The sequence below is a fragment of the Heteronotia binoei genome, chromosome 2, assembly GCF_032191835.1.
Source record: "Heteronotia binoei isolate CCM8104 ecotype False Entrance Well chromosome 2, APGP_CSIRO_Hbin_v1, whole genome shotgun sequence".
Classification (NCBI taxonomy): Eukaryota; Metazoa; Chordata; class Lepidosauria; order Squamata; family Gekkonidae; genus Heteronotia; species Heteronotia binoei.
Window position 1 is genome coordinate 176,128,262 of NC_083224.1, and position 27,886 is coordinate 176,156,147.

Sequence of the window (27,886 nt, forward strand, 5' to 3'; positions counted from 1 at the left end):
GCAACCTAGTTCCTTCCTTGATTCAACCCCCAATGCAGTCAACCTGAGTGCATAGGCTCGTCTGTGGCCTCTGGCAGGATTTCTTGATATGGCATGAGGAGAACACAGCACATGGGATTGCCTCCACAGCCCTGATTCTTGTGGAACCCTGAACACATCACACAGCACTTACAGAATCCATTTTTCAACTACAACTCTTCCTCTACTCCAGCAGCTGGGTTATAGTTCATCCAACCCTGTTCTGGAAGAGAGAACTTCATTTCCTTCCTTCTACCAGATTGACGCCAGTGAAAGCCCACAGTATTTGGGGTTAATCTACTTGCTCCTTCATTTCAACTGAAACTGGATTGGGGGGTGGGGAGGTGGCAGTGGAAAAGACATGTGTTGTATATGCAGTTGGAATTGTGACTATTATTTGGAGTTCTTGCCTGGCTCATTGGAGCCTGTAGGACTGAGCTTGGGGACTCAGGAACAATAGGCAGTAGGATCCAAATTCCTGCTGCCCTGCCCCAGTCACAAGCCCCCTGCTGGTTTGAATGGTCCAATAACATGCTAGCGTGGGAACTTTGTGTGTATATATAGTTGGTCCTGTTGGCCCAGTCTTTAGTCTTTCGAGGCAGCCCAATACTATGCTGTATTCAATAAAAGAGCTATGATCACTACCACCTCTCCTCCTCATTGCATAGAACCCTCTATATTATAACATGAATGCCACTTCCATCAAAAACCTTTAAATAACACCACCATAGGGATACCAGGCTGGTGCAGGTTCTGGATGGAAATTATAGTGCATGATGTATGGCATCAGGTCCAGCCAAAAATTCAAATGTGACATAAGCCATTCTGAAAGACTGACACATCAATGATGTTTCCCCCTCTGCCAGGGCTTTTTTTGTAGCAGGAACTCCTTTGCATATTAGGCCACACACCCCTGATGTACCCAACCCTCCTGGAGCTTACAAAAGGCCCTGGACTAAGACCCCTGTAAGCTCTTGCAGGATTGGCTACATCAGGGGAGTATGGCTTAATATGCAAAGGAGTTCCTGCTACAAAAAAGCCCTGCCCTCTGCTATTTTGAAAAGTTACTGGGGTGGGAGATTGTCCACCATAGCAGGTAGCTGGAAATTCTATACAGGTCCAAGTTCAGAAATCAACAGTTGAAGATAACTTTCTGAGCACATTTGCTCAATGGAAAAGTAGGGAGTTAGGCAGTCAAAGGTTGTTTTGCAGAAGTACAAAGAGAGCCCTGGGCTATTATGTAATTATTTATCTCCCCTGAAATTATAAAAATCACAATAATTTTTACTGAGTTGCTGTAGTTTTGCATCCAACAAGCAGATAACAAAGAAATGCAGGACTAGACATATTTGGTGGAGAATGTTATAAAAGAAGTCTTCCAGGTGGGGCTGAGGTGGGCAATGGCCATTTTTATGTCAGATGCTTTCTCCCTCCCATCTAAAGCCCCAACTGAGAACTTTCTTCCAGGTTCTGTTCTGTATTTGGGTTGCTGGCTTAGGAAGGAAGATTTCTTGGCTATGATGCTGATCTGGCTGCTATTCTTCTTCTGCTTCATGCCTCAAGCAGTGCATAGGATGCTGAAGACCAAGTGCCTCTTGATTAGACCCTTTGAGCTCCAAGAGGACTATTACAGGCCAGGAGACCTCCTTATTGGTGGATATTTGCCCCATCTCAGTACGATAGCAACAGAAAAGTCCTTTGAAAAACGTCCCCAAAACACCCCTTTATCACGGTTAGTTTTTCCAGAGATCTACAGTGTTTTGTTTTTAGGCAGTGGGGAACCCAGTGGTCTTCCTTTGCATCCTTAGTCCTGCCATTCCCCCTTACCATGCACCTCTCGTTGCAGCCCAGTGCCCAAAAACTATCAACACATCCTAGCCCTTGTATTTGCCATCAACGAGATCAACAAGGATCCGGAAGTCCTTCCCAACATCACGCTGGGCTTCCGCATCTATGAGGACACCTACTTCGCAAGAATGACCTACCGGACAAGCCTGTCATTTCTCTCCTCAAGGAGTCAACTGGTCCCTAACTACAGATGCAGCAGACAGGAGAAGCTGCTCTCTGTCATTGGAAGTCTCTATTCCAGAATCTCAATGCAGATGGCCTCTATCTTGGGCCTCTTCAAGGTCCCACAGGTAAGTAAGGAGATGTGATGGAAATGAGGCTGTGTATGTGTGTAATCAAGTGACAGCCAACTTAGGATGACTCCATTTTTTTAAAAGGCAAATGAGAAGCAGAGGTGGATGGGCACTGCATTCCCCTGCAGAGTCTCCCTTGATGGTCTTCCATCTGGTCACCCATCCAAGTACTGACCTTGCTTGGCTTCCAACTTCTGATGAGATTGGGCTATACTAGGGGTGGCCAACTGCAGCTTGGGGGCCACATGTGGCTCTTTCACTGATATTGTGTAGCTCTCGAAACCACCATTGTCCTGTTGGCTGCCTTGGAGAAGGTATTTCTCTCTTTAAATCACTTCTCCAAGCCAAGCCAGCTGGCAGCTTCCTTCCTGTATTGTGGCTCTCAAACATCTGACGTTCATGCCTTGTGGTTCTCAAACATCTGACTTTTGTTTTATGTTTGGCCACCCCTGGGCTATACCATACCATTGTATACACCCACAGTTGAGGAAAACTTGGGGGTAGGGTCCTCCCCTTTGCCCATATTGTTCCTAAGTGTCTGAGTCTTCCACAACATCTCTCTCCCAATCTTGTTGCATGACGGGTTTTTGTTATTGTCTCCTAGAGAGACCCCCCCCCTCGTCTGAGTACCATTCTACTGCCAGGGTGGTTAATTTACAGCAACCCTTGATTCAGTCCCATTCCAGCCCTGCTGGGTCAGTAGGTTGGCCTCCGGCAAGATCCACAACTGTTGTTTGAACGTTGCTAAGCTATTGATGTGCTGCAATTGAAATGTGAAAAGGCTGGCTTTGAAGAAGAAAATTCTGACACAGGAATCAAGCGGGGGCCCCCGCCCCATTAACATCCCTTCACTGATTACTATGAAGCTTTGCAACATTTCTCGGTTAATTACTGCCAAGTTGGAATTTTAAATTACCAACTTATTGCAGAATTATTTGAACCAATACTTTGTGATATCTGAATACCGCTACCTGATTTCTCGCTTAGTATTTAATTTTTGATTGCATCACTGGCTGATTCTACATGCATGTTTGGGTCTGATTTTCTGAGCACTGAAATCGCCTTCTAGAAATCCGGGGTATATTTTTCATCTACACTCATAATTTTGCTCCTGGACTTTCTCCTCTACACTTGCTTGCTTTACTGTGATTCCTATCATTAAATTATATAGGTGTCTGGAGGATATGCATGCCAAACTTAAAAACTGCTTGAAACCATGGAGGGGGGGCAGGTTTAAGAGTTCCTTTGTTCTTTCTTGAGAAACGAGTTTATTGCCCTATTTCCCAGAAAAGATATCTTTATGGCCTCAGCACTTTTTGTCCTATGGAATGCACTTGCAATTTCTCTAGCCAGGGAAAGAGTCAAAACAAATGCTTTCTTTTAAAAGGAATTACTTTGCCTAAGCATTCTATCCTATATTATCTTCTACTTTAGCCATATGCACTACTACTTATAACTACTTATAACAATTTTATTAATACAAATCAGATTGTCATAGCTGATCTATAGGTCTGGGAAGCATCATAGGTACCAACAACCAGTAACAACTGATGCTCAAAAGGACATCTGCTGTTGTTAACTAAACAATGTGCCAAACAGAAGTAAAACATTTACTTATAGCCTTAGATCTGAAGTTTCCTGGAAAACCCTCATTCAAAAGTAGTCTTGGAAAGTCAGCAGCAACTCAGTGGCGAAAAAGTTTTCAGAGCCAATTCAGGGTTTTAAATGTAAATGACAGTCAAAACAGAAGTCAAATGACGGGAGCAAAACAGAAGTGAAGGCGGATTGTAATGTAGATGGTCACTTTTGGAAGCGCAACATTACTGGATCTTTTGTCCAGTGTAAAATTAGCCAATGTGAAATAAACTCTATGATGAAAGTAGTGTTTCTGGAGCCACACCCCTAGTACGTTTTGTGAGATTGCGTTGCGGCTTGGCTGTTGTCATATCATTACATCCCTTGCATGTCCCTTCAGCATCCTGATTCCTGTTCCCCTCACCCTGGGTTTCACACACATCATCCCAGAAATTTCAGACCTCTCTGATTCCAATTACTCTGAGGTGTGAACTATGACATTTGATAAAGCTTAGTCTTTGTCACAAGGCAACAGTACCCAGGTGAGAATCAGAACCCTTCAAACAGGGTGAGAAGGAAAACTGAACTAGGAATGCTACCTTAGAGCCTGAAGGTTGGAAAAGCAGAAGATTAGATGCCACGACCGGAGTATGTTATTGCTTGGACAGGTTCCTGTTGAACCTAACCAGTTCACCGAAGTTCCTTCAAGCTACTGGCATTGTTCTCCAAACAGTGAGAAGTTCCGGTGGAAACGTTTGCCTGGGTGAGTTCCCTTGGAAGAATCTTCCAAGAGGTATTAATTGTTAGGAAGGGGATTGCAAAATTGCTCATCAAAATGCTCATGAAGGTTGAGAGGCTCTGATACTTCTACCACCACCATGACCCCAGCTCAGCCGCACAAATATTTCTGTTTGGAAAGAAAACATATGCACTGTTAGATGTTAGTGGGCTAAACGCAAAGGAGAGGAACTGGCAGGTTCTGGGTAAGATATGGGAAGTGGCAGACATGCATGTACACACACAAGATGTCCTAGAGCATTTCTCTTTCTCATAAGCAGTTAATGGCACAGTTGGCTGCATTGCTGAACTTAGTGCCTTCATTGCCTAAAACATTTCAACCCAGACAGATCAGTAGATTGAAGCCTGAGACAGTAAGATTTAGCAACAGAAATTATTTCTTGAGAAAGAAGAGAAAAATTATCAAGAGTCTTAGTGTGATTCTGGATACCTCCGTATCTCTGGAGGCCCAGATCATGAAGTTTGCCAGACTGACATATGTACACCTTTGCCAAGTCAGACAACTGGACCCTACCTCTCCCACCCCAACCTAGATTCCGTGATCCATACATCTGTCATCTCTAGGCTAAATTATTGCAACTTGCTCTGCGTGGGGCTAACCTTGAAGCTGACCCGGAAACTACAGTTTGTCCAAAATGCAGCCGTGCAGGTGTTTACAGGTACCCCAATAACAGCACATATCTTGCCGGTGCTTCACCCACTTCATAGGCTCTAAACTGGGTACTGGATCCACTTCAAGGTTCTGGTTTTGACCTATAAAGCCGTACCTGGCCTGGGACCAGCATACCTGTGGGACTGCCTCTCCTGTTATATCCCCCAGACAGCTTTGCACTTGGAAGATCAGAATCTACTGGCGGTCCCTGGTCCAAAGGACATCCAGCTATTCTCAACAAAAATCAGGGCTTTTTTGGCAGTGGCTCCTAGCTACTGGAACGATTTACCTGGTGATATCTGTGCCCTGTGGGACTTGCTTGCGAAACCTTAAACAATGTTGTTCACTGTCCTGAGCCTTTTGAGGAAGGGCGGTGGAGAAATACAAAAATAGATAAAATCCAGTCACCAGGACATGAGATTACCTCCACATAACTGATTGTTGTGGAGCCCTGAAGATAATTGTACAATATTTAGAAATATGTTTTGCAACTAAAAACCTTCCTTCCTTCCTTCCTTCCTTCCTTCCTTCCTTCCTTCCTTCCTTCCTTCCTTCCTTCCTTCCTTCCTTCCTTCCTTCCTTCCTTCCTTCCTTCCTTCCTTTAGCTCGGTTATGGCTCATTCAATCCTGTTCTGAAAGATACGATCAGATTTCCTTCCTTCTACCGGATTGACCCCAGTGAAGTCCCACAGTACTGGGGGATCGTCCGCTTACTTCTCCATTTCCACTGGAACTGGATTGGGATTGTTGCTCCAGATGATGACAGCGGTGAAAACTTCATCCAAGCCCTAACACCAATGCTTGACCAGAACAACATCTGTGTCGAGTTCATGAAACGGACTTTGTCAGAAATCTCAATGTACCATACAGCTATACATGACTATATGAACCTAGCTATAGCTATCTTGGAGGGTAAGGCCAAAGCTATAGTTGTCTCCGGCGACTCAAATGCCATACGGAATTTAATCAGACCCCTTTTTAGTTACAAAAAAAAGACTAAAACATCTCTTGGTAAGGTCTGGATTGTGACAAGCCAGTGGGAATTTTCTGCAGTAGGATACTTCTTTGAGTGGGGGTCTGTAGAAGCCTTCCATGGTGCCCTGTCCTTCAGAGGTCACACAAGTGATGTGCCAGGATTCCACAGTTTTATCCGGAATTTAGATCCATACCAACCCCAGGGAGATGTCTTTCTTCAAAAGTGGTGGAGTCATGTATTTAAGTGTGTGATACTAAAACCAAATCACCTCCTTAAATGGGGTTACTCATACTGTACAGGGAAGGAGAATATCGAGAACCTGACCCCCTCTGTATTCGAAATGAGCATGACTGGAAACAGCTATAACATCTACAATGCAGTCTACTCCATGGCACGTGCGCTACATGCCATGTACACATTTGGATCAAAACCTGCAATCATGGGGAAAAGCAAGAGGCTTCTGGATGTCCAGCCATGGCAGGTAACCTCCTCCATTCAACATGTGGCTCTTGCACATCTATAATATCAGACTCGTGATCATGACAAGTCATCTCCAACAATCTCATTTATTTCAGATTCATGCTTATCTGAGGAATACCCAGTTCAACAATAGTGCAGGAGAGGAAGTGTTTGTTGCTGGAAATGATGAGAGATCAGCTGGCTATGATATTCTGAACTTGGCTTTTTTCCCAAATCAATCTTCAACTCAAGTGAAAGTTGGAAGAATGTATCCTTGGGCTCCCCCAGGCCAAGATTTCATCATAAACCCAGATGCAATTGTTTGGGCTACCCAGGTGGGGAGAAACTGAATATTTTTAACTCATAGGAGAATTAGAGACTTCTCAGTGTAACTCTGGTCCTGCTGGTGGACCTCCCGATGGCACCTGAGTTTTGGCCACTGTGTGCCACAGAATGTTGGACTGGATGGGCCAGTGGCCTGATCCAACATAGCTTCTTTTATGTGCTTAACTTGTTCCTAGGATTTCCCCCTTTAAACAGGATTAAAAATAAACCTACTATATCCTGAAAAAAGAATGCCCATGGGTTTGGCAGGGGGTTGCAGCTATGCTCTAGTTTGAAAATCCTGCCGCCATGTTAGTCCTTTAAAGGGCTTTTCCCTATTTCTCTGTTGAGCTATATTGTAACATTACTGGTCAGTTCAGAAGGAAAAGCTGAAGTAAGGGGTGTGTGGCTTGGGTGACACAGCTTACTATTCAGGGCTTCTTTTGTAGCAGAAACTCTTTTGCACATTAGGCCACACACCCCTGATGTAGCCAACCTTCCAAGAGCTTACAGGGCTCTTAGTTCAGGGCCAACTGTAAGCTCTAGGAGGGTTGACTACATCAGGAGTGTGTGGCCTAATATGCAAAGGAGTTCCTGCTAAAAAAATGCCCTATTACTGTTGATCTTGCTGTTATGAGTTGAGTTTCATGCAGGCATAGTGAGAAAAAGTAATATGAGTGGGGGCAGCATTGGGTGGCAAAGGAATGGGGGGAGGACACCTTTTTTTGGCTTTTTCTGTGCTGCTTGCACCTGCTGCTGCAAAGGGGCTTGCTTTCTTGCCCTCTCTCCATCCTGTGGATGCAGCCTGACCCTTTGTTTCGATGGTTTAATTAAAATGATTTATACTTTATGGCAGGGCTTTTTTGCCACAGGAACTCCTTTGCATATTAGGCCACAGCTCTCTGATGTAGCCAATCCTCCTGGAGTTTACAGTAGGTCCTGTGCTAAAAACCCTGTAACCTCTTGGAGGATTGGCTACATCAGGGGTGTGTAGCCTTACTGGCCTAATACGCAAAGGCGTTCCTGCTACAAAAAAAGCCCTGCTTTATGGAAAGATTTTGCCCTCTTTTCAGCAGGCAGAAGACAGCTACTTTCAGTAACTCTGAGTCCTCCTTGGTGCAAGAAAGGTATTCCGCATAGAAAACCTCACTACTTCCTCTCTTTTCTACTTAGAAGCTGCCCTCTTCCAGGTGTGTGGAGAGCTGCTTGCCAGGTTCCAGCAGAGCAATTCAAGAAGGGAAGCCGGTTTGCTGTTACGAGTGCTTCCATTGTGCAGAAAGGGCGATTTCTAGCCACACAGGTAGCTCTCTTCTGTCATGAACCCCATGTCAAAGTGGAAAAGTTGTCATTTGAGTGGATTGCAAACAATATGAACATCAGTTAGGTTTAGATTCTGCACTTAGTGGTCTGATTCCCACCCTGGAAATGAGCTTCAAATGAAAATCTAGGGATGCTTGAATACTGTCCAGTTCAGCTCACATCCCTTTTCCCATCTGCAAACAGCATCCTATTTGTTGGTGACTGTACCTCAGTCCACTCTTGTCAGTCCAGGGGTATATAGGGCTTTTTTTGTAGTGGGAACTCCTTTGCACACATCTTTGATGCAGCCAATCCACCAAGAGCTTTCAGGGCTCTTAGTACAGGGCCTACTGTAAGCTCCAGGAGGATTGGCTACTTCAGAGAGCCTAATATGCAAAGGAGTTCCTGCTATTAAAAAAAGCCCTGACTGTATGCCTTCTAATAGTGCAGTACAGTGCAACTGACTTTTCCTGTAGCCACATCTGCAATTTTCCCTGCTCTGTCACTGGAGTGCTCTCAGAGGACTTCTTAAAATGACCTTTTAAAGTAGGGGACTCATAAATTGTGGCAATAGGTTGTTAGAAAGGAAATCACTGTACACTTCCACAATAACAAGTACCAATTTTTTAAAAAGTGTTCTGGTGGTCCTCCAGGTGGTGAATGCAGGGGAAATGATGGTTCTCTGAGTTGGAGCGAGTCAGATGGAAATCTGTCACAGTCATATAAATCAGTCATAAATAAATGTTTTGTGTGTGTGTTTAAAAAGCATACAATTCAGTGTTTTTCTAGTTAGTCCTTAGCAATGTGAATGGTTGCCAGTGTGTTTGGACAGGCAATGTTTTGGCACATGCTCAGCTTTTAGAACCTCAGCACAAATCTGTTTGGCAAGCATTTAAATCCTAAAGGGTGATTGCCTCACATCTGATCATCACATTTGAAAATGGTAAACTCTTGGCTAATACATTTAATGGAAAATTCATGACATCCCTATCTACAGGCCTGTTTTGTATCCCCCTGGAGAGGCAAGGAACCCAGACACTAGACATCTGTCTAAAAGCCCAGCCCTGATGGCACCACTTCTGGCTGCTGGCTCCACAGATCGGATGAGGTGTGGCTTAAAACAACTTCCAGGGCTTTTTTGTAGCAGGAACTCCTTTGCATATTAGGCTACACCCCCCGATGTATCCAATCCTCCCAGAGCTTACAGGGCTCTTCTTACAGGACCAACTGTAAGCTCTTGGAGGACTGGTCACTTCAGATGTTATTCAGCTGTGAACTTAAATTTGTCCTGAAACTTCACAGACCCTCATTGGCCAGCTGAGGCTGTTCCTCCCTTTTTCATAGGCTTCTCAACTCACCTGCAAAAGAGAGCTCTCAACCGCTTATAGAGCCCCAATCCACAGTTTGAGAATCGCTGGTTGACACTCAGTCACACAGTGTATCATTCCATCTCTTTGAGAGTGAGCTCAAACATTATCTGTGTTGTGCTGGAGATAATGCATTAGAGGTTGTTTGTTTCAGATGCTGATCACTGCGTCCCATGCCCAGAAGATCAATTCCCAAACAAGAACAAAGACCAGTGTATCTCCAAGACTATAAACTTCCTTTCCTATCAAGAGATTTGGGGGTTCGTTTTAGCTTCTCTTGCACTTTTGCTGTCTCTGACCACAGCTGTAGTCATGGCAACCATCGTTAAACATCAAGGCACACCAATTGTCAAAGCCAACAACAGAGACCTCACCTATGTCCTCCTCATCTCCCTCCTGCTGTGTTTCCTCTGCTCCTTCCTATTCATTGGTCAACCTAGGAAGATCACCTGTCTTCTCCGACAAACCTCATTCAGCGTAACGTTCTCTGTTGCCATTTCAACCATCTTGGCAAAAACAATCACAGTGGTTCTGGCCTTCATGGCTACTAAGCCGGGAAGCATGGCGAGAGGATGGTTGAGGGGCAAATGGGTACATTCTACTGTTCTAGTCTGTCCCCTTATCCAAGCTGTCATCTGTGCTATATGGCTGGGAACCTCTCCCCCATTCCCCAACTTGGACTTCCATTCCTTGGCCAAGGAGATCGTAGTGGAATGTAATGAAGGGTCGGTCGCCATGTTCTATACTGTATTGGGCTACATGGGATTTCTAGCCCTGGTCAGTTTTCTGGTGGCGTTTATAGCCAGGAAACTGCCAGATAACTTTAATGAAGCCAAGTTCATCACCTTCAGCATGCTAATGTTCTGCAGTGTGTGGGTCTCCTTTGTGCCCACCTACTTGAGCACTAAAGGGAAGTTCATGGTGGCAGTGGAGGTCTTCTCCATCTTGGTCTCTGGTGCCGGTCTTCTGGGCTGCATCTTCCTACCCAAATGCTACATTATTGTTTTGAGGCCTGATCTCAATAGCAGAGATCATCTAATGAGGAAAAAGGATAGCAGGACCTGAATCCTTGAACATTCTCTGCAAGTTTGATTTCCAGATGGGTATAATTATGCAGGTGTGTTGATAATATTGCTTAGAATTGGATCCATTTTTTGAGTCTTCATCTGTAGGAACAATTAAAGACCCAGAAAACAAGTGAACAAGAAGTGCTCGGACTCCCTAACATAAGGGACTGGAAAATAATAGAAATACTCGAAAAAGCCACTATATCCTATATAGACACAAACAGATAATGCTTTACTTTATCCTATCTGTGGCTGGCAGGCATTGGGCTCATGCCATGTTTCACCCAGAGCTTTTTTTGTAGCAGGAACTCTTTTGCATATTAGGCTACATGCCGCTGATGTAGCCAGTCCTCCAACAGATTAAATGGCTCTTTGTACAGGGCCTGCTGTAAGCTCCAAGGGGATTGGCTACATCAGGGAGTGTGGCCTAACAGGCAAAGGACTTCCTGCTACAAAAAAAAAAGGCCCTGTCACCCAAATGCATACTGCACAACAGTTCAGGCCACGAGAAGAATCTGGAAATAAATCTGCTATCATTACATTAACACTGATGTTAAACAATCATGAGCTTATTAAATTATGTAGAAACTGAGAACTGGAGTTATTCCCCAGTTATTGGCAATATCTGTAATTAATCTATTGCTTTCCTAACAAAATTGGGCCAGCTCCACTTCCAGCTTTCCTCATACCTAATGTTGCTTTTTTGCCCTATATACATTCATTGAAAGCACAGAATATTTATATGTTTCTTGATATCTGATGGGTTGCCAACCTCCAGGTACATCTGGAGATCTCCCACTATTACAAATGACAGGCGAAAGAGATCAGTTCCCCTGGAGAAAATGGCTGCTATGGAAGACAGACTCTATGGCATAATACTACATTGAAGTCCCTCCCCTCCCCAAACTCCTCCTCTTTAAGCTCCACTCCCAATATCTCCCAGTATTCCCCAGTTTAGAGCTGGCAACCCACAACTGAGTCAGTAGGGCAGAATTCTAATATGCAGCTTAATATCCAAATTCAGAAAACAACATAGCAAGAAGATGCTTATTGTTTAACTTCTTTAGTCATTGTGGTGTCCTTACTCTGAGCTACCAAGTAAACAGGGAGCATGGTTTCATACAGGAGCAGTTTAAGAATTCCACGTCTTTCTCTGTCTGGGGCTACAGTGAGTACAACTTCCTTTCTTCCTGTTCCTTCCCGCACCAAAGCTTGGAGTGGATTTAGAGCACTCTGAAACACTGGCCTAGATTCAAGCAATGGAGTTGTCACAACACCACATCCCTCCTTTTCTCCCAGACGTCAAACTGTAACCATAAACACAGATGCAGCAACTTACAACATCCCAACACTTTGCAATCATAGCCTTGCAATTTCAGCATCCATCATTCAATGCAAACCAGTGGCTGAACAAACAAATTAGGTTCATGAGGCTTTTGATCAGTTATTATGGTGAATGGGCATCTCCATATATCTACAGATGAAAATGAGAGCATGCCCAAGCGACCTCACGAGCCCCCTTCTCAGTTTGGGAATATTGTTTTTCAGTGGGTAAGAGAGCTTTGCTGGCATAGGCAACAGTGTGAACATGACCATGCCAATCAGTCTCTGTGAGTACACTTTCCAGGACAACAGAGCCAACATTCACCAAAAGTTCAGTTTCTTTGGGGGGGCTTCTGGTGGAGATGTAATGGCAGGCTGATGTCTTCATGGAAAGTGAAAACACAATGCAGCTGATTAACAACTAGAAGGGCTCTCCAGCCAGCAAAATCTCCCTGGATTAAAATGGAGATCAAAGAGATAAACCACAGGTGATAACAGATGGGCATTTAGGAGCATATGGGAGGCATTCCAAATTGGGTGGGATCAAAAAGAACCATCCTGAAACCTCCACATTCTCCTCCACAAGCCATCCCCATTCCATCCACGGGGCAACATGGGCGTGATCAAACAGCTGTCGCGCACAATTCTTGCTATTATAGCCCCCCTCTCTGCCTGGAACAATGGAATATTTCTACTAGGCATTACAAATAATAGTGCCTTCAGTGAGCTGGACACTTCCTTCCTGGCCAAGTTGTACACCTCTAAGTAGCCTTAAACTGAGAGCAAGGGGAACAACAATTGCTTACGGATGCTCTCATGGCTGCCTTATTGTAGTTCATATTGTTTCCTTTCAAATTTTCTACATGCCGCTGTTATTTTTTAAAAAAAATCTAAATGTTGGTCTTCCTGCATTGGCCCTATATCAGAACAAAATGTCGGCAAGCCACACATAGAATCATAGAATTATAGACTAATAGAGTTGGAAAGGACCTCCAGGGGCATCTAGTCCAACCCCCTGCACAATGCAGGAAATTCACAAACACCTCCCCCTAAATTCACAGGATCTGTTTGATGTGTTCATCAACCTGATATTTGCTGTGGGTATTCAGTTGGTAGCACAGCACTTGGAAGCTGTATAAGGCGTGTAGTGTACAGATAAGCCAGACGGGTTTGCTTTATTTCATTTTGTCTGCCAAGGGAGGTGGGGGAACCTGGGAAGTTCTTGGGGTGGAGGTGATGTGGAAACAGAATGCTGCACAAAACCAATGTTGACTTCTGTTTCAAATCAAATTTGCAGCTATTGGCCGAAGCTAGAGGTCTCCTTTTGGTGGTCCTTCCTTCCTTCCTTCCTTCCTTCCTTCCTTCCTTCCTTCCTTCCTTCCTTCCTTCCTTCCTTCCTTCCTTCCTTCCTTCCTTCCTTCCTTCCTCGAATCTGTTCTTGTAGCCCAAGGGCTTTGAACAGCTCACACTGATAGGCCAGGTAAATTAAAATCAACTAAATATCAACCCTCCCTTGCAAGTAGAAGGGGGTTCTTACATTGACACATCTCCAAGACTACACAAGCCAAAGTCTGCAACATCTTGACCTTTTCTTTCCTCTGTTGTGAGATTGTTCCTCGTTTGCTCTGTTTAAACAGCCGCCCCATCCAGATGAGGCACAAGAGAACTCAGTGACTGGCCTACAACAGTTGTGTGGATTTTCTAGAGCTACTTCACAGGAGAGTTCAAGTAACTTAACCAAATCTTGGTAACAAACCACAATCCTCCCCCTCTATTAAAAAATTGCTTTCTTCAGATTTTGTAGTTTGGGTTGGCTGAAGACACCCGCTTTTCCGTATCTCATGCTTGAAGAAGGATCTTCTCCCATGCACAGCTGTTCAAGGTGGCCTCTCACCTTCAGAATCCTTGGCCACCTACACATCAGTCTCTCTAAGCAAGTGGAAACAGCTGGGTTCCAAGCTGGTGCACAGACAGAGGGACTCCTCCGAGCCCTTGGGGAATGCACTCTCTGCCTTAGCCATCAGAACCTTCTCATCAGCCCAAACCCCAGACACCAGGGTAGCTGATCCAAAGGTTTTCTTTTATAAACCAGGAGAATCTTGGGAGACCTGTGGAGACAGGAGAGAAATGCAAAGAATAAGACATGCCTAAGAAATCCAGCCACCTGTCTTTTCCAGGATTCTGTACTCACAGTGTACAAGCATGGAATACTGCATTGGCTAGAGAAATCAGTGTTATGTGGTTATACATAAACATTTCTTAAAGACAGCGGCTGCTATGAACTAGAACATTCACCACATTCTCCAGGATTCAGCTTAGGGAAAACAAGTTCTGCAGATTTACAGAAGCACTTGACTGTGCGCTATACTAATTAGTTAGGAGCTGTTATCAAAATCCTTATCCAGACAAATCCCAGATATAAATACTTTGCAATTTTTTTCCTCTTAATGGTCTATTCCTTTCCAAGACTGAGCTCAGGAAAAGTTCATCAGTTATGTCTGTTTGCAGCACAAGTTAGTTAGGCACTGACTGGCCAGTGACTGTGCCATCATGATCATACCATCCTTAATTTTAAAATATTGTTCTAATTACCATCAATTTGTAAAAGGCATATATATCTGTAACTATATCTATATCTATCTATATCTAGGCTTTTAAAAGATTGTATACAGCTATATATACATATATACAGATTTTATACAGCTATTACATACATATGTCAGTGCTGACAAATCACAGGCGACTTACGGTGACTCCTGACAAGGGCCTTTCAAGGCAAGTGAGAAACAGAGATGGTTGGCCATTGCCTTCCTCTGCAGAGTCTTCCTTGGTGGTCTCCTACCCAAGCATGGACCCTGTTCAGTTTCTCAGTTTTGATGAAGTAGATATATCACACGACCTTCTCTCTGTTGTTGGAACCTGCCCTAACTACTGACCTCTCCCATAATATGCCCACACCTCCGTTTTCTAATTACCTTAGTGAAAGGTTTCTTTGGCTCCTCTGGTGAGACTGAAGAGGTCTGCTTCATGACATCCCACCACAGGATGCTTGGTTGACAGGCACTTCTTTTCACAGGACCTGAAAGAAAACCTGTGATGGTGAGGAAGGAAATCCAGGCAAATCACAAACCTTCGACCTAAATGTGACCTTTGTCAGCTGCCCTGCCAATGGCCTTTTAAACTAAGAGGATGGCTCTCTGGCTGTGGCAAGGAACAGGAGCACTCCCTAGCACAGTCAGCCTGTCTGTTTTCATGGGTGTCTTCAGTGCTACAAGATGAGGTAATGAATTGTTCCAGACATAACTGATGAAGCGTAATATTGGCCTGCAGCAATACCATCTTGAGATTATTTATACTATAAGGACTGTTTCACTAATTTTAACAATGTTTACTGATGTTTTGATGGTTTTAACCTTTGTTGTATATTATCCAGAGCACCATGTATTTGGGGATTGGGCAATTCACGAATCTAAAATATAAACAAACAAACACAGGCACACCAGTAGATAGCACCAATATATCACCTAGTCAATTCATGGATCATTTTGTCCCAGTTTTCATGATGGATGCCAAAAAGATCCTGGGATAAATTAAGTACTCTGAATCTTGCCCATCCTGGCTGCTAAAATCATGTAAGGACCTGTCAGCAAACCCTTAGTATCTATTATAAATTAGCCACTAACTCAGGGAACCTTCCTTTGGTCATTCAAAGAGGTGGTTATCCGTTCACCATTTAAAAACCATCCCTACAGAATAACGATGCAGCCAATAATTGCCCTGTCTGTAATCTATCCTTTCTGAGCCAAGTGACTGAAAGAGCAATAGCAAACCAATTCCAGGTCTTGTTGGCTAACTCATCTTCTCTAGATGCTTCAAGCTGGATTATGGATCGGAGGCAGCTCTGTTAGCTTTAGTTGATTATCTCTGTCTGGGTATAAACAAAGGCTATGCCACTTTGTTGCCCTTATTGGACTTATCTGTCACTTTTGATACCGTAGATCATACCATCTTGTTGAGGTACTTGGACACAGAAGTAGGTATCAGGGGATATGAGTTGAACTGGTTCAAATTATTCCTTCTAGATAAGATTCAAAAGTTCCTACTCTTTGGGGAACATATGGAGATAAATGGTCCTGCTGATGTGTTGGTCACAGATTGAACAGGGCTTCAAAGGTGAATGCCATAAGCATGAACTTGAGGCAATCAGGTAGGATCCAATGCAGCTGGCATTGGTTGTTTATGTACTCTTAAACATTTCCCAGTAAGGATACATGCCACTCCATTTTCAACCAGGTCAAATTCAAGTTTCCAGGTCAAGCTCAAGGACAGCCCTGTGTCGAGTGAGTTTCAGTAATCCTGTTTAGAGGTGACCGTTCCATGGAGTGTGGCTAAATCATGGAGAGAAAGGCAGGGAACCAGTAGCCTGACCAGCCAAAGACAATACAAAGCTGATCTTGCAACATTCATGATTTGGGCTTGCATCCCTCAGGGTCCTGATCTCACTCGAGAGAGTGTTCCACCAGGTTAAATGGATGTCCTTTGAGTTGGAGACCAGTGGCAGCTGTTTAAATTCTTAATTTAGCCATTTTTTCAAGATTTATGGCTTTTGCCACCCCTTCCCCTTCCCAGTGTGTCCTAGAGGAATATTTCCCTCTCTCCTTCTCAGTACCTTCCACAGTACCATTCCTCATCATTGCATAGAACATGAATGCTTCCAACAAAAACCCTGAAATAACACCACCATAGAGATACCAGGCTGGTGCAGGTTCTGGATGGAAATTATAGTGCATGATGTATGGCATAAGGTCCAGCCAAAAATACAAATGTGACAAAAGCCATTCTGACAGACTGACGCATCAATGATGTTTCCCCCTCTACCAGGGCTTTTTTTGTAGCAGGAACTCCTTTGCATATTAGGCCACACACCCCTGATGTACCCAACCCTCCTGGAGCTTACAAAAGGCCCTGGACTAAGAGACCTATAAGCTCTTGCAGGATTGGCTACATCAGGGGTGTGTGGCCTAATATGCAAAGGAGTTCCTGCTACAAAAAAGCCCTGCCCTTTGCTATTTTGAAAAGTGTCTGGGGTGAGAGATTGTCCACTGTAGCAGTTCGCTGGAAATTCTATACAGGTCCAAGTTCAGAAATCGACAGTTGAAGATAACTTTCTGAGCACATCTGCTCAATGGAAAAGTAGGGAGTTAGGCAGTCAAGGGTTGTTTTGCGGAAGTACAAAGAGAGCCCGGGGCTATTATGTAATTATTTATCTCCCCTGAAATTATAAAAATCACAATATTTTTTACTGAAGCTCCTGTAGTTTTCCATCCACCAAGCAGATAACAAAGAAATGCAGGACAAGACATATTTGGTGGAGAATGTTATAAAGGAACCCTTCCAGGTGGGGCTGAGGTGGGCAATGGCCATTTTGATGTCAGATGCTTTCTCCCTCCCATCTAAAGCCCCAACTGAGAACTTTCTTCCAGGTTCTGTTCTGTAATTCGGGTACTGGTTTAGGAAGGAAGATTTCTTGGCTATGGTGCTGATCAGGCTGCTATTCTTCTTCTGGTTCGTGCCTCAAGCAGTGCATAGGACGCTGAGGACCAAGTGCCTCTTGATTAGACCCTTTGAGCTCCAAGAGGACTATTACAGGCCAGGAGACCTCCTTATTGGTGGATATTTGCCCCATCTCAGTACGATAGCAACACACGAGTCCTTTGAAAAACGTCCCCAAAACACCCCTTTATCACGGTTAGTTTTTCCAGAGATCTACAGTGTTTTGTTTTTAGGCAGTGGGGGGTGGAACCCGGTGGTCTTCCTTTGCATCCTTAGTCCTGCCATTCCCCCTTACCATGCGCCTCTCGTTGCAGCCCAGTGCCCAAAAACTATCAACACATCCTAGCCTTTGTATTTGCCATCAACGAGATAAACAAGGATCCGGAAGTCCTTCCCAACATCACGCTGGGCTTCCGCATCTATGAGGACACCTACTTCGCAAGAATGACCTACCGGACAAGCCTGTCATTTCTCTCCTCAAGGAGTCAACTGGTCCCTAACTACAGATGCAGCAGACAGGAGAAGCTGCTCTCTGTCATTGGAAGTCTCTATTCCAGAATCTCAATGCAGATGGCCTCTATCTTGGGCCTCTTCAAGGTCCCACAAGTAAGTAAGGAGATGTGGTGGAAATGAGGCTGTGTATGTGTGTAATTAAGTGACAGCAAATTTAGGATGACCTCATTTTTTTTTTAAGGCAAATGAGAAGCAGAGGTGGATGGGCACTGCCTTCCCATGCAGAGTCTCCCTTGATGGTCTCCCATCTGGTCTCCCATCCAAGTACTGACCTTGCTTGGCTTCCAACTTCTGATGAGATTGGGCTATACTAGGGGTGGCCAACTGCAGCTCGGGGGCCACATGTGGCTCTTTCACTGATATTGTGTAGCTCTCGAAACCACCATTGTCCTGTTGGCTGCCTTGGAGAAGGTATTTCTCTCTTTAAATCACTTCTCCAAGCCAAGCCAGCTGGCAGCTTCCTTCCCATATTGTGGCTCTCAAACATCTGACTTTTGTTCTATGTTTGGCCACCCCTGGGCTATACCATACCATTGTATAAACACAAAGTTGAGGAAAAACTGGGGGTAGGGTCCTCCCCTTTGCCCATATTGTTCCTAAGTGTCTGAGTCTTCCACAACATCTCTCTCCCAGTCTTGTTGAATGGCTGGTTTTTGTTATTGTCTCCTAAAGAATTCCACCGCCACCCCTTTTCTGAGTACCATTCTACTGCCAAGGTGGTTAATTTACAGCAACCTTTGATTCAATCCCATTCCGGATTAGTAGATTGAAGCCTGAGACAGTAAGATTTAGCAACAGAAATTATTTCTTGAGAAAGAAGAGAAAAATTATCAAGAGTCTTAGTGTGATTCTAGATACCTCCCTATCTCATGATCCCAGATCATGAAGTTTGCCAGACTGACATATGTACAACTTTGCCAAGTCAGACAACCGGCCCCTACCTCTCCCACCCCAGCCTACATTCAGTGATCCATACAACTGTCATCTCTAGGCTAGATTATTGCAACTTGCTCTGCATGGGGCTAACCTTGAAGCTGACCCAGAAACTACAGTTTGTCCAAAATGCAGCCGTGCAGGTGTTTACAGGTACCCCAATAACAGCACATATCTAGCCGGTGCTTCACCAACTTCATAGGCTCTAAGCTGGGTACTGGATCCACTTCAAGGTTCTGGTTTTGATCTATAAAGCCGTACCTGGCCTGGGACCAGCATACCTGTGGGACTGCCTCTCCTGTTATATCCCCCAGACAGCTTTGCACTTGGAAGATCAGAATCTACTGGCGGTCCCTGGCCCAAAGGACATCCAGCTATCCTCAACAAAAACCAGGGCCTTTTTGACACTGGCTCCTAGCTACTGGAACTCTTTACCTGGTGACATCTGTGCCCTGTGGGACTTGCTTGAGAAACTTTAAACAATGTTGTTTACTGTCCTGAGCCTTTTGAGGGTGGGTGGTGGAGAAATACAAAAATAGATAAAATCCAGTCACCAGGACATGAGATTACCTCCACATAACTGATTGTTGTGGAGCCCTGAAGATAATTGTACAATATTTAGAAATATGTTTTACAACTAAAAACCTTCCTTCCTTCCTTCCTTCCTTCCTTCCTTCCTTCCTTCCTTCCTTCCTTCCTTCCTTCCTTCCTTCCTTACTTTCTTACTTACTTCAGCTTGGTTATGGCTCATTCAATCCTGTTCTGAAAGATACGACCAGATTTCCTTCCTTCTACCAGATTGACCCCAGTGAAGTCCCACAGTACTGGGGGATCGTCCGCTTACTTCTGCATTTCCACTGGAACTGGATTGGGATTGTTGCTCCAGATGATGACAGCGGTGAAAACTTCATCCAAGGCATAACACCAATGCTTGACCAGAACAACATCTGTGTCGAGTTCACGAAACGGACCTTGTCAGAAATCTCAATATACCATACAGCTATACATGACTATATGAACCTAGCTATAGCTATCTTGGAGGGTAAGGCCAAAGCTATAGTTGTCTCCGGCGACTCAAATGCCATACGGAATTTAATCAGACCCCTTTTTAGTTACAAAAAAAAGACTAAAACATCTCTTGGTAAGGTCTGGATTGTGACAAGCCAGTGGGAATTTTCTGCAGTAGGATACTTCTTTGAGTGGGGGTCTGTAGAAGCCTTCCATGGTGCCCTGTCCTTCAGAGGTCACACAAGTGATGTGCCAGGATTCCACAGTTTTATCCGGAATTTAGATCCATACCAACCCCAGGGAGATGTCTTTCTTCAAAAGTGGTGGAGTCATGTATTTAAGTGTGTGATACTAAAACCAAATCTACTCCTTAAAGGGGGTTACCCATACTGTACAGGGAAGGAGAATATCGAGAACCTGACCCCCTCTGTATTCGAAATGAGCATGACTGGAAACAGCTATAACATCTACAATGCAGTCAACTCCATGGCACGTGCGCTACATGCCATGTACACATTTGGATCAAAACCTGCAATCATGGGAAAAAGCAAGAGGCTTCTGGATGTCCAGCCATGGCAGGTAACCTCCTCCATTCAACATGTGGCTCTTGCATATCTATAATATCAGACTCGTGCTCATGACATGTCATCTCCAACAATCTCATTTATTTCAGGTTCATGCTTATCTGAGGAATACCCAGTTCAACAATAGTGCAGGAGAGGAAATGTTTGTCGCTGGAAATGATGAGAGATCAGCTGGCTATGATATTCTGAACTTGGCTTTCTTCCCAAATCAATCTTCAACTCAAGTGAAAGTTGGAAGAATGTATCCTTGGGCTCCCCCAGGCCAAGATTTCATCATAAACGCAGATGCAATTGTTTGGGCTACCCAGGTGGGGAGAAACTGAATATTTTTAAGTCATAGGAGAATTAGAGATTTCTCAGTGTAACTCTGGTCCTGCTGATTCTGATGGCATCTGGGTTTTGGCTACTGTGTGACACAGAATGTTGGACTGGATGGGCCATTGGCCTGATCCAACATAGCTTCTCTTATGTTCTTAACTTGTTCCTAGGATTTCCCCCTTTAAACAGGATTAAAAATAAACCTACTATAACCTGAAAAAAGAAGGCCCATGGGTTTGGAAGGGGGTTGCAGCTATGCTCAAGTTTGAAAATCCTTCCTCCCTGTTAGTCCTTTAAAGGGCTTTTCCCCATTTCTCTGTTGAGCCATATTGTAGCGTTACTGGTCAGTTCAGAAGGAAAAACTGAAGTAAGGAGGTGTGTGGCTTGGGTGACACAGCTTACTATTCAGGGCTTCTTTCGTAGCAGAAACTCTTTGCATATTAGGCCACATACCCCTGATGTAGCCAATCTTCCAAGAGCTTACAGGGCTCTTAATACAGGGCCAACGGTAAGCTCTAGGAGGGTTGACTACATCAGGGGTGTGTGGCCTAATATGCAAAGGAGTTCCTGCTAAAAAAATGCCCTATTACTGTTGATCTTCCTGTTATGAATAGAGTTTCATGCAGGCATAGTGAGAAAAAGTAATATGAGTGGGGGCAGCATGGGGTGGCAAAGGAATGGGGGGAGGACACCTTTTTTGGCTTTTTCTGTGCTGCTTGCACCTGCTGCTGCACAGGGGCTTGCTTTCTTGCCCTCTCTCCATCCTGTGGATGCAGCCTGACCCTTTGTTTCGATGGTTTAATTAAAATGATCTATACTTTATGGCAGGGCTTTTTTGCCACAGGAACTCCTTTGCATATTAGGCCACACCTCCCTCATGTAGCCAATCCTCCTTGAGTTTACAGAAGGCCCTGTGCTAAAAGCCCTGTAAGCTCTTGGAGGATTGGCTACATCAGGGGTGTGTAGCCTTACTGGCCTAATACGCAAAGGAGCTCCTGCTACAAAAAAAGCCCTGCTTTATGCAAATTTTTGCCGTCTTTTCAGCAGGCAGAAGACAGCTACTCTCAGTAACTCTGAGTCCTCCTTGGTGCAAGAAACGTATTCCGCATAGAAAGCCTCACCACTTCCTCTCTTCTCTACTTAGAAGCTGCCCTCTTCCAGGTGTGTGGAGAGCTGCTTGCCAGGTTCCAGCAGAGCAATTCAAGAAGGGAAGCCGGTTTGCTGCTACGCGTGCCTCCATTGTGCAGAAAGGGCGATTTCTAGCCACACAGGTAGCTCTCTTCTGTCATGAACCCCCTGTCAAAGTGGAAAAGTTGTCATTTGAGTGGATTGCAAACAGTATGAACATCAGTTAGGTTTAGATTCTGCACTTAGTGGTCTGATTCCCCTCCTGGAAATGAGCTTCAGATGAAAATCTAGGGATGCTTGAATACTGTCCAGTTCAGCTCACATCCCTTTTCCCATCTGCAAACAGGCACCTCATTTGTTGGTGACTGTACCTCATTCCACTGTTGTCAGTCCAGGGGTATATAGGGCTTTTTTTGTAGTGGGAACTCCTTTGCACACATCTTTGATGCAGCCAATCCACCAAGAGCTTTCAGGGCTCTTAGTACAGGGCCTACTGTAAGCTCCAGGAGGATTGGCTACATCAGAGGGCTAATATGCAAAGGAGTTCCTGCTATTAAAAAAGCCCTGACTGTATGCCTTCTAATAGTGCAGTACAGTGCAATTTACTTTTCCTGTAGCCACATCTGCAATTTACCCTGCTCTGTCACTGGAGTGCTCTCAGAGGATTTCTTAAAATGACTTTTTAAAGTAGGGGACTCATACATTGTGGCAATAGGTTGTTAGAGAGGAAATCACTGTACACTTCCACAATAACTAGTACCATTTTTTAAAAAGTGTTCTGGCGGTACTCCAGGCGGTGAATGCAGGGGAAATGATGGTTCTCTGACTTGCAGGGAGACAGATGGAAATCTGTCAAAATCATTTAAATCAGTCATAAATAAATGTTGCATGCGTGTGTTTAAAAAGCATACAATTCAGTGTTTTTCTAGTTAGTCCTTAGCAATGTGAATGGTTGCCAGTGTGTTTGGACAGGCAATGTTTTGGCACATGCTCAGCTTTCAGAACCTCAGCACAAATTTGTTTAGCAAGCATTTGAATCCTAAAGGGTGATCGGTCACATCTGATCATCACATTTGAAAATGGTAAACTCTTGGCTAATTCATTTAATGGAAAATTCATGACATCCCTATCTACAGGCCTGTTTTGTATCCCCCTGGAGAGGCAAGGAACTCAGACTCTAGACATCTGTCTAAAAGCCCAGCCCCGATGGCACCACTTCTGGTTGTTGGCTCCACAGATGGGATGAGGTGTGGCTTAAAACAACTTCCAGGGCTTTTTAGTAGCAGGAACTCCTTTGCATATTAGGCTACACCCCCCGATGTATCCAATCCTCCCAGAGCTTACAGGGCTCTTCTTACAGGACCAACTGTAAGCTCTTGGAGGACTGGTCACTTCAGATGTTATTCAGCTGTGAACTTAAATATGTCCTGAAACTTCCCAGACCCTCATTGGCTAGCTGAGGCTGTTCCTCCCTCTTTCATAGGCTTCTCAACTCACCTGCAAAAGAGAGCTCTCAACCGCTTATAGAGCCCCAATCCACAGTTTGAGAATCACTGGTTGACACTCAGTCACACAGTGTATCATTCCATCTCTTTGAGAGTGAGCTCAAACATTATCTGTGTTGTGCTGGAGATAATGCATTAGAGGTTGTTTGTTTCAGATGCTGATCACTGCGTCCCATGCCCAGAAGATCAATTCCCAAACAAGAACAAAGACCAGTGTATCTCCAAGACTATAAACTTCCTTTCCTATCAAGAGATTTGGGGGTTCGTTTTAGCTTCTCTTGCACTTTTGCTGTCTCTGACCACAGCTGTAGTCATGGCAACCATGGTTAAACATCAAGGCACACCAATTGTCAAAGCCAACAACAGAGACCTCACCTATGTCCTCCTCATCTCCCTCCTGCTGTGTTTCCTCTGCTCCTTCCTATTCATTGGTCAACCTAGGAAGGTCACCTGTCTTCTCCGACAAACCTCTTTCAGCGTAACCTTCTCTGTTGCCATTTCAACCATCTTGGCAAAAACAATCACAGTGGTTTTGGCCTTCATGGCTACTAAGCCGGGAAGCATGGCGAGAGGATGGTTGAGGGGCAAATGGGTACATTCTACTGTTCTAGTCTGTCCCCTTATCCAAGCTGTCATCTGTGCTATATGGCTGGGAACCTCTCCCCCATTCCCCAACTTGGACTTCCATTCCTTGGCCAAGGAGATCGTAGTAGAATGTAATGAAGGGTCGGTCGCCATGTTCCATACTGTATTGGGCTACATGGGATTTCTAGCCCTGGTCAGTTTTTGGGTGGCGTATATAGCCAGGAAATTGCCAGACAACTTTAATGAAGCCAAGTTCATCACCTTCAGCATGCTAATGTTCTGCAGTGTGTGGGTCTCCTTTGTGCCCACCTACTTGAGCACTAAAGGGAAGTTCATGGTGGCAGTGGAGGTCTTCTCCATCTTGGTCTCTGGTGCCGGTCTTCTGGGTTGCATCTTCCTTCCCAAATGCTACATCATTGTTTTGAGGCCTGATCTCAATAGCAGAGATCATCTAATGAGGAAAAAGGACAGCAGGACCTGAATCCTTGAACATTCTCTGCAAGTTTGATTTCCAGATGGGTATAATTATGCAGGTGTGTTGATAATATTGCTCAGAATTGGATCCATTTTTTGAGTCTTCATCTGCAGGAACATAAGAACATAAGAGAAGCCATGTTGGATCAGGCCAACGGCCCATCAAGTCCAACACTCTGTGTCACACAGTGGCAAAAAAATTTATATACACACATACACTGTGGCTAATAGCCACTGATGGACCTGTGCTCCATATTTTTATCTAAACCCTTCTTGAAGGTGGCTATTCTTGTGGCCGCCACCACCTCCTGTGGCAGTGAATTCCACATGTTAATCACCCTTTGGGTGAAGAAGTACTTCCTTTTATCCGTTTTAACCTGTCTGCTCAGCAATTTCATCGAATGCCCACGAGTTCTTGTATTGTGAGAAAGGGAGAAAAGTACTTCTTTCTCTACTTTCTCCATCCCATGCATTATCTTGTAAACCTCTATCATGTCACCCCGCAGTCAGCGTTTCTCCAAGCTAAAGAGTCCCAAGCGTTTCAACCTTTCTTCATAGGGAAAGTGCTCCAGCCCTTTAATCATTCTAGTTGCCCTTCTCTGGACTTTCTCCAATGCTATAATATCCTTTTTGAGGTGCGGCGACCAGAACTGCACACAGTACTCCAAATGAGACCGCACCATCGATTTATACAGGGGCATTATGATACTGGCTGATTTGTTTTCAATTCCCTTCCTAATAATTCCCAGCATGGCGTTGGCCTTTTTTATTGCAAACCACACTGTCTTGACATTTTCAGTGAGTTATCTACCACGACCCCAAGATCTCTCTCTTGGTCAGTCTCTGCCAGTTCACACCCCATCAACTTGTATTTGTAGCTGGGATTCTTGGCCCCAATGTGCATTACTTTGCACTTGGCCACATTGAACCGCATCTGCCACGTTGACGCCCACTCACCCAGCCTCAACAGATCCCTTTGGAGTTCCTCACAATCCTCTCTGGTTCTCACCACCCTGAACAATTTAGTGTCATCCGCAAACTTGGCCACTTCACTGCTCACTCCCAACTCTAAATCATTTATGAACAAGCTAAAGAGCATGGGACCCATTAAAGCCTGGGAACATTAAAGCATGGGAACATTAAAGCATGGGAACAATTAAAGACCCAGAAACCAAGTGAACAAGAAGTGCTCGGACTCCCTAACATAAGGGTCTGGAAAATAATAGAAATACTCGAAAAAGCCACTATATCCTATATAGACACAAACAGATAATGCTTCACTTTATCCTGTCTGTGGCTGGCAGGCATTGGGCTCATGCCATGTTTCACCCAGAGCTTTTTTTGTAGCAGGAACTCTTTTGCATATTAGGCCACATGCCCCTGATGTAGCCAGTCCTCCAACAGCTTACAGGGCTCTTTGTACAGGGCCTACTGTAAGATCCAAGAGGATTGGCTACATCAGGGGGTGTGGCCTAATAGGCAAAGGACTTCCTTCTACAAAAAAAGGCCCCGTCACCCAAATGCATACTGCACAACAGTTCAGGCCACCAGAAGAATCTGGAAATAAATCTGCTATCATTACATTAACACTGATGTTAAACAATCATGAGCTTATTAAATTATGTAGAGACTTAGAATCGGAGAACATTCCCCACCCCCAGTTATTGGCAATATCTGTAATTAATCTATTGCTTTCCTACCAAAATTGGGCCAGCTCCACTTCCAGCTTTCCTCATACCTAATGTTGCCTTTTTGCCCTATATACAATCATTGAAAGCACAGAATATTTATGCTTCTTTGATACCTGATGGGTTGCCAACCTCCAGATACATCTGGAGATCTCCCACTATTACAAATGACAGGCGACAGAGATCAGTTCCCCTGGAGAAAATGGCTGCTTTGGAAGACAGACTCTATGGCATAATACTACATTGAAGTCCCTCCCCTCCCCAAACTCCTCCTCTTTAAGCTCCACCCCCAATATCTCCCAGTATTCCCCAGTTTAGAGCTGGCAACCCACAACTGAGTCAGTAGGGCAGAATTCTAATATGCAGCTTAATATCCAAATCCAGAAAACAACATAGCAAGAAGATGCTTATTGTTTAACTTCTTTAGTCATTGTGGTGTCCTTACTGTGAGCTACCAAGTAAGGAGGCAGCATGGTTTCATACAGGAGCACAGTTTAAGAATTCCACGTCTTTCTCTGTCTGGGGCTACAGTGAGTACAACTTCCTTTCTTCCTGTTCCTTCCCGCACCAAAGCTTGGAGTGGATTTAGAGCACTCTGAAACACTGGCCTAGATTCAAGCAATGGAGTTGTCACAACACCACATCCCTCCTTTTCTCCCAGACGTCAAACTGTAACCATAAACACAGATGCAGCAACTTACAACATCCCAACACTTTGCAATCATAGCCTTGCAATTTCAGCATCCATCATTCAATGCAAACCAGTGGCTGAACAAACAAATTGGGTTCATGAGGCTTATGATCAGTTATTATGGTGAATGGGCATCTCCATATATCTACAGATGAAAATGAGAGCATGCCCAAGCAACCTCAAGAGCCCCCTTCTTAGTTTGGGAATATTGTTTTTCAGTGGATAAGAGAGCTTTGCTGGCATAGGCAGCAGTGTGAACATGACCATGCCAATCAGTCTCTGTGAGTACACTTTCCAGGGCAACAGAGCCAACATTCACCAAAAGTTCAGTTTCTTTGGGGGGCTTCCGGTGGAGATGGAATGGCAGGCTGATGTCTTCATGGAAAGTGAAGACACAATGCAGCTGATTACCAACTAGAAGGGCTCTCGAGCCAGCAAAATCTCCCTGGATTAAAATGGAGATCAAAGAGATAAACCACGGGTGATAACAGATGGGCATTTAGGGGCAGATGGGAAGCATTCCAACTTGGGTGGGATCAAAAAGAACCATCCTGAAACCTCCACATTCTCCTCCACAAGCCATCCCCATTCCATCCACGGGGCAACATGGGCGTGATCAAGCAGCTGTCGCGCACAACTCCTGTCACTTGGTTTGGGGGTTTTCCCCATACATTTTAGTGGTCATGCGCTTGCACATGCACTAATGCACATGCACACATGCGCTCTGAACAGTTTTTTGTCAAAAACAAAAAAAAAGCCAGATGCAGCTTGGGGCGGCTTGGCGGTTTCACACTGGGAAGGTGCCTCACTTGCGACCTTCTGCTTCCAGATGTCAAGGAGGCGACTGGAGTGCAGCTCAAAATTTGCTACCACTTTGAAAGGGACCAGGTTCAATCCCCAGTTAAAA

At 44.5% G+C, this 27,886-nt stretch overlaps 2 protein-coding genes across 2 annotated transcripts; both read left to right on the forward strand.

The window, feature by feature from the left end:
* The first annotated feature begins 1,592 nt into the window (after positions 1-1,592).
* Positions 1,593-10,674, forward strand: LOC132567389 (vomeronasal type-2 receptor 26-like). Its single transcript, XM_060233064.1, has 8 exons — positions 1,593-1,750; positions 1,865-2,156; positions 4,403-4,497; positions 5,097-5,191; positions 5,824-6,096; positions 6,460-6,641; positions 8,117-8,243; positions 9,764-10,674. The coding sequence occupies exons 1-8, from the start codon at positions 1,593-1,595 to the stop codon at positions 10,672-10,674; spliced, it is 2,133 nt and encodes a 710-aa protein (XP_060089047.1).
* A 6,858-nt stretch (positions 10,675-17,532) lies between these two features.
* LOC132567390 (vomeronasal type-2 receptor 26-like) lies at positions 17,533-24,607 on the forward strand. Its single transcript, XM_060233065.1, has 7 exons — positions 17,533-17,747; positions 17,867-18,158; positions 19,797-20,040; positions 20,404-20,585; positions 20,680-20,898; positions 22,053-22,179; positions 23,697-24,607. The coding sequence occupies exons 1-7, from the start codon at positions 17,533-17,535 to the stop codon at positions 24,605-24,607; spliced, it is 2,190 nt and encodes a 729-aa protein (XP_060089048.1).
* Positions 24,608-27,886: the final 3,279 nt, after the last annotated feature.